We start from the raw sequence: 8058 nt of genomic DNA on the forward strand, positions 1-8058 counted from the left end.
CACCTTACTTATTTAATAATTATTGAATCAATTTATACCCACCATGGATGTCTCATTTAGAGGGGAAAAAATTCATGGAAAATGAAAAAACATTTTTATCGAAAATAAAAAGACGGGAGACGGTCTCGATCCAAGCTACAAAGTTTGGTAACCAGAAAAAGAGTTGAAGCATGTCGACGGTATTCTACAAGATTTCATTACTTAGGAGAGTATATTGCAACAAAATTCTTCTTTTTTTTGTTACGAAAGAGCGGATATCAACAGCTAAGATCATTAACCCGATCGAAATTGATAGCGTATGAAAAGATGCCATGCCTGACCGGTGTATTCGAACCTGGGACCTCAGCACGAAATGCTACAAAAAACTACATACTACTCAGCCACGGAAGTCAGATTTTTTTTAATAAAAAAATATAAGTGATTTTCATATATTTTTGTCATTGTGTCCATTCCTCTTCGCGATACAACAGCTCTTCATTAAATACAACATAAATTTATCATTAAATCCTTTATCAATATTTAAAACTGAATTAGAATCGATTTCCGTTATAAATAAGCTACCACATAAAATTCGTGATTAGATGTTAACGGTCCACAAGATATAAAGCAAATTAGACGTCAAACAGAAATTTAGTGATATTTTTCCAAACTAGGTGAACTCAAAAAACTTGGGCATCTTTTAGGATAACAAAATTTGCTTATATTTAGTACATTAATATCAGGGGAAGTGATAATTGAAATTTTCAATATACAATTAAAAATTTCTTGTTAAAGTAGTAATTAAATTTTATTCATAACGACTGGGGCTGTAAAAAAACGTCAACTAATGACTAATAAAAATCTAAAATATTAATGCCATGTAATGTTTTCAGATCTATATGCTGGTTACTATTTTATTTCGTAACAATAACAGACTCAAACAACGAAATAATAAACATGAACACTGTACAAAACAATGTTAAGCAGAAATGTACCTAACCTCTACCCGAACTTCAATCCCTTAAATAAAACATATCTCTAACTAAAGTGATAAATTTACTGATGTGAATGAATACACTCATTTGAATTTATGGAATCCGTTAAGTTTAGGAAAAATGTAATGTTTCACGTAGCGTAAAATATAAATACTTTTCTTTCTATCAATTAAGTTAATTAAATTGTTTTTTTAATTTATTTTATGACTAACCTGAATTTGTGATCGTTTGACTTCAGTGTAAACCCAATTATCTGTAGAAAATGCAATTGCCAATAACGCTGTAGCTACTATGGCAGTGATCGTCGCTAACGAAAGTGTAACGGCTGAACACGGCATTTTAATAGATGTAAAGAATTATAAATATAACAATATAAAAACAAAATAATGGAAGCACTAAACAGAAAACGCACAAACAAGAACGTCACAAAAAAAACTTAATATTTTAATCTCACTGCATGTTTACCGTTCAAAACAACAAGACTTACTGCACTACACAAGGACACTGTCTCTCAACTCTCCCAACACCTGAGGAATTCAGTACGCCTCTTGCCTATCCCCACTTTAATGAAATTCTTTAACTTTTCTTTCTACTTCGCCCTACCACCACATCTTTCTAACTACCTGTTGCTGTTGCCAGCTCTGATTCTAAATTCTGACGTACGAATATCGTTAGCTGAAGAACAATACTTAAATATTTTATCAACAACAAACAATAATCTTAAATACAATTTCCCAACAATAATTTAAATTTTAAAACTAATATACTTATTTGATAATTTTGTAACAAATTTATTCTGAGAATGTTGTTTATATATTTTTCAAACGTAGCAATTATTATTTAATTACATTGTTTTAATTTATAAAATAATTATTCATTTTTTAAAGATATTTTATAAAACTGTAATATAATTTAATCGATTGAAATAATAATTACCCACTTAAATGATTAGATATTTAAACCAATACCATTTTTCTCTAATTACATAATTAACAATAATGCAACTGCATAAAGGAACTGGCCTTATTTCAGTGTTAACAAGCCATTTATATTAAAATATTAACAGAAATAAAAAAATATTAGACAGATAAAACAAAAAAAAGGTCACCCGTACCTCTCTTAACGTCTCAGATTCAATTTAAATGAATTCAAATTATGCACAGAAATGAACAAAATTGCAGAACTCCGTGGCAGTCTTGGTCTTTCATTTGGTGGTCCCAGTTCTGAATCCTGGTCAGGCATGACATTTTTCATACGCTATTAAATTGCATTTATCCCACAGACAAGCTTCAAGCTTATGTGGCAATATCATCAAGAAAAAACCACAATATTCTTTCAAAGGGCCCTCCCTTTCAATTATTCTTTTTTATTTAGTGACAAATAGGAACCAATTTATTAAACAGATTATGCAGTTAGCACCTTATAGATTGTTCAGAATCATCAGATTGTAAGAATGCAGTTTCTTGGAGAACAATTGAAAATGGTATAAAAATTAGATTTTGTGTACTATACAACTTCTCCAAGTTAATTAATAATAGTTTATTCATAATAAAAATGAGAGAAAATTCTAAAAAAAAGAAAAGTATTACTGGTATTATCAGAAAATTTTGGATTTGAAAAGATTGGTTAGTTTTCTCCAATTTCTTTAAATATTCCCAACCTTATAATAATTTAATATACTATCTTGACAACTGTATATATTTCTTAAAATTTAATGTAAAAGAACATTCATTAATTATGAAAGCATTATTAATTTTTATTGACAACTATTGACTAATACCCAATTACAATTGGCCTTATTTTCAATGAAGATGAATTTCATTGCATTCCAAGGTTTGAACCTAGTATTTCTCAATGAAAATCAGAGGCACTACCAATATGCCACATACTCAGATATGATTCCATAGAGACTGTCAGTAATTAACTATGATCCCATTTTAACTCGTTTAAAATTTTGAGCAACCATTCACCTATGATTACATCGTGTACTTTTCCTACAAATCAGAATCTAAATCACTTTTCATTTTTTTTTGTCTTCAGTCATTTGACTGGTTTGATGCAGCTCTCCAAGTTTCCCTATCTAGTGCTTGTCGTTTCATTTCGGTATTTTTATTATAACACATAACATCAGTTTTCAACCCACATCAACATTTACTCATTAAAACCAATACTTGCCTAGAATTATAAATATTCAGTTAATGGATTTTGAAAAGTGACATTTCAGAAAATACTCATGAATTTTATCTACCTTCTAGATGTGAATCTTTTTTTATCATTTATGGCTAAGCATTAGTTTTTTATAAGTCCATACCTTTTGTTCTAACATGTCTGTCAGACACAAGTATACTTTAGCATGCAAATAAGATACCAAAATATTTTGAGTACAAGAAAAAGTAATGATAATTTAAAAAGATTTGTAAATGAAGTCAGCTGATTATCAGAGCTTAAACTATATTTTGAGATTATATTTTTATTAAGTATTTATATATAAATCATTATATTATGTCAAACTACATAATTAGTAAATAAACCACATTTTAACTCGACTATCATTGTATGTGTGATGAACCCACACACAGTTAATTCAAGTACAGTTTTATGTCGTTGTTTAAAAGATTGCTCCTGTGTATTTATTGATATTAGAACTAAGTAGGTGAGCAATTATTATATTATTCATCTTTTCTAGATTTGATAGCAGATTCAAATCTATGGTAACAGAAGCTGAAAACTGAAACCACTGAGGTGTTTTTCTACTTACAAATAATTTGAAACTTGTAGATCGATCAGATTGTTGAATATATTGATCAACAAAAATTTAATTCCTTTAAAAAACTATCCATTCACTTTTTTGAATATACGAAAATACATTACCAGATCATCACTGGTATTGTGGATGGTTCTATTCTTTTCTTCTTCTTCTACTGAGTGCCTTCTCCTTAGCAAAGGTTGGCGGTCCATGTAGCTAGCTCCGAACATGATGAATTTCACATTGAACAGAGTCATGCCATTTGAACTCAAAGGAATATCCTTCACGATCTTTAATGCAGTAATTTCCCGTTGCCTTCTGCATCCTAATGTAGTTGACCAATTTTGGCTCTTTTACTGTTTTAAAATTCATTTAGTTTTATTTTTCTAAATTGGAAGAACTCAAAATGTTGGGCATTCTTTGGCAGATAACAAAATTTGCTTACAATTAGTACAATAAAATCACAGTAACTAATAATTGAAATTTTCAGTACACAATTAAAAATTTTTTATTAAAGTATTAATCAAATTTATTATAAATTTTTTATCTTAATTCAGGTATAAATAAAAAAAAACACAGCTAACCAATTGCTTTTTAATAAGTTTTTTTGAGTATATTTATTGACATTTTACTACTTTAAATAGATTTCACATGAGCTCCATCTGAGGTATCCAAAATTCCAGGAAGTATTCAATCATACACCACATGTTAACCATTTTGATAATTATTTCTCCAAAGACTACACAGATTCATCTTTTCAGTTAATTACTGTCACAAACCTTTGTTATAAACATCCTGTCTTTGACAAACTTCAAGAAATCTAGGGAATGAATCCTATACAGCAAATGCAATATTCAGAAAATATTTTTTGAAGGTAGTCCAACATTTGAACCCCCTTATGGAGGTGTGCTATTTTGTTGGAAGTGAATGGTCCTGTGTCAATGTTTGTGTAGTGTTGCATAACTTTCTAACATGTTGAGGTTTGCAGTGCAAATCACTGTCGTTCAGAAAGAAGAACGGTCTGATCAATTTATTTACAGCACATCATATATATTTAATAATAGAAAACAAGCATGCTCTCTTAGTAAATTTTTACTAAAAGTATGATAAGCGTGTACAAATAGTAACAGAATCAACTTTCTGAATCACCTTATAGAAACAAGGGTTAAGTACAAAGATTAATAACATGCTTGTATTATATGTAATATTTAAACGCTATGAATTTTACATACATAAGCTTTGATAAAACAATCTATGTGCTAACAAACAAACATGAAAGAAATACATTATTTGACCATATACTAAGTTTGTCAAAGAAAGGATGTTTATAACAAAGATTTGCACCATGATATACCATATTTACACCGTGATAACAAAAACAATGAATCAGTTAAATCACTGGAGAAATAACTGTCAAAATACTCCGAAACATATATTGCATAACTGAGTACCGCCTGGATTGTTGGATACCTCATATAGAGCTGATGTGAAATTTTTTAAAGTAGTAAAATGCCAATAAATCTATTCAAAATGGCCTATTACAAAGTAATTAACTTTTTTTTTTTTTCATCTCTAAACTGACCTCAACAATTTATACTTGCCTCATACATTTATGCACCTCATTTAATATTTTTAATATATAAATTTATTAAGACATGTCTAATCATTGGTTCATTATAAACCACTTACACGAAGTAAAATATGACAGCAAAATAATATTTAAATATGTGTTTAACTTACATTTCTGCTGTATTTTGATAAAAGATTTGTACAAAATGTCTTTATATCTCAGGATGAATGTGAGTAGTTTTCTACTTGCAGTTTTTAATACAGTTACTACAGTCTAATTTTTACACTAACAGGTACTTTAAAATAATGAGGTTTGTTAATATAAGAAGTTATATATTTTATCTATGGTTTTGCAAGAAACTATGTAACTTTTTTTTTTTAATTTTGCCAATGTCGTACGAATGCTGATTTAATATTAAATGTTAGCACAATGTAAAAGGGTGACATATCTACAAATAAGAATTCCATTCCCCACCTTACTACAATACAACTATGATGCTATAATTGTTGTGATATGTTTAAAATTTAAAAGAAATTGAGACACGGACAAATAATTAATGACCATCTAACTAAATAAAAGAAAGAAAAATTATGTACGTACAAAATACATAAATTCTTAGAAAGATATTAATAGAAATTGCAAAAATAAAATAAAATATAAACCAGTGAGCTTAAACAAACCTAAGGAAAAATTCAATAGAAACTGTGTAGTAAAACAGTCTTATAATCGAAGAAACATTTTGTTAAATTTTATGCAGGTCATTCACGGGAACCGGATGTTTTTAAAATAATCATAAAAAGTTGAATATTTACTTTAAAAAAGTTTTATTGTTAAATCAAAGCATTTGTTACTTACTCATGAACGAAAAATTATGTCCGGCAAGTGATGTCCATTTTGGGCAATACATTGTTGTAGCCTTTCACGGTAACTGGCCTCAATTCTTTGCAGCATGTCTACATCAATCTGGATGACGTGATGACGAATTGCGATCTTTAGGTCTTCCAATGTTCGCGGTTTATTGCTGTACACACACAATTTCAGAAACCCCCACAGAAAAAAATCACAACTACTCAAGTCGGGGGACCGAGGGGTCAAGGAATGTCGCTGAATCTGGAAACGATCCGTCCCGGAAACAAGTTACGGAGAACAGCCATCGTTGCCCTCGCTGTGTGCGCTGTAGCTCCATCCTGCTGGAATAACACATTTTGAAAATCGATTCCCCGGTTTTGTAACTCAGGGATGAAAAACGTATTCAACATCGCAATATAACGATCAGCTGTTACAGTTACGGCAGTCATTTTCTTAAAAAAAATATGGTCCAATAACACCAACCTTTCCTATTGCACACCAGACAGTCACCTTTGGGCTATGAAGTGGTCTCTCGTGAAGCTGATGTGGGTTTCTTTCTGCCCAATACCGGCAATTCTGTTTGTTGACCAAGCCATTCATATGAAAATGGGCTTCGTCACTCATTAACAATAACAAATTTTCATTTTCTTCAAAAACGGTAAGCATTTGTCGACAAAATTGTAATCTCTGTGTGAAATCTTGCTCGTTTAACTGCTGCACGAAGGATGCAGCTATCTTGTAAGGATGGAAATGCAGGTCTGTATGCAGAATTCGTCTTACCGTACTTGTGCTCATTTGAAGTGCTGCTGAATCCCTCTGAATAGAGCGGCGTGGGCTTCTGACAATGGCTTCCCTTACTCATTCGATGTTCTCCAGAGCGTTAGCAGTTCGTCGGGGACCCGGTGGTTTTTTCTTCAATATTGAACCACTTGTTCGAAGGTTGTTTACCCATCGCAATATTGTGTTACAAGAAGGGATACTTGCATTACGATGGATATTAAACTGACGGCGGAAATCTCGCTGAACAGCAATTATGGATTCGTCATTTTGCACAAAACTGTCATACGCGTACAGGCGTTGGTCTAGTGTCAACAGCTCCATCTCAACGACTAAAATGTAAATGCTATGAACAAAGGAAACGTCAGACACCAGCCACGTGCCCCTCCCACCACGAACGCCCGAGTACAACCCACTTCAAAAACATCCAGTTCCCGTGAATGACCCTGTATTTGGAGATGCTTCTTTATTGATATGAAACCTAGATACTAAAGACAAAAGGGAAAAAGAAAGGCTAGAGACATTTGAAATCTGAGAATGGAGGAGATTGGAGATTAAATGAACAGACAGACAGGGTGAAAAATTAAAAAGTAACGATCATTGATTGAAAATGATTTGTATGATACTTTATTAGTCTCTAGGCATCTAGTGTAGCTTTCTTAGTTTTCCGTGCCTGTAGATGGCTCCATCCCTTGTTCATGTAAATTTACCACAACAGACCAGGATGTGCAACTAATTATAACCCAACAATGGAGTAGCAAACAGAAGCCTCTGTAATACTGAAAGCCATAATACGAGGTCTGGCTATTAAATAATGAGACTATTGCTGCTACAGAAGAACTGCATGCACCAAATTCATATGACCGACAGCTGTGTAGTATGAAGCCTTCTCTTTTGATTGTTGCCACTCCAGTTTCTGTAGATATATTTGTCTGGCCGTGGCCTTTGTTTGGATAATATCTGTTTTTTTTTTGTTTTGCAGTAAAAATTATGTGTTTTATTAAAGCAAAGAACTGTCATGAAATTTCATATGGAACTTGGAAAAAATGCTACTGAAACTTATCTTTTATTAAAAAAAATATATGGCAATGAATTTTTATCATGTGCATGGGTTTTTTTGAGTGGTTTAAGCATTTTCAAGA

The 8058-nt window shown here is 31.4% G+C and overlaps 1 protein-coding gene across 2 annotated transcripts in view; it reads right to left on the bottom strand.

The window, feature by feature from the left end:
• Positions 1-1474, bottom strand: part of LOC142329931 (uncharacterized) — a 255074-nt gene extending 253600 nt beyond the window's left edge. For both annotated transcript variants that reach the window (XM_075374894.1, XM_075374893.1), the window contains exon 1: positions 1187-1474. In XM_075374894.1, the coding sequence (XP_075231009.1) occupies positions 1187-1312 (126 nt within the window). In that variant the 5' untranslated portion in view covers positions 1313-1474. The remainder of the gene's footprint in view (positions 1-1186) is intronic.
• Positions 1475-8058: the final 6584 nt, after the last annotated feature.

This window comes from Lycorma delicatula, chromosome 9, assembly GCF_047948215.1.
Source record: "Lycorma delicatula isolate Av1 chromosome 9, ASM4794821v1, whole genome shotgun sequence".
NCBI classification, from domain to species: domain Eukaryota; kingdom Metazoa; phylum Arthropoda; class Insecta; order Hemiptera; family Fulgoridae; genus Lycorma; species Lycorma delicatula.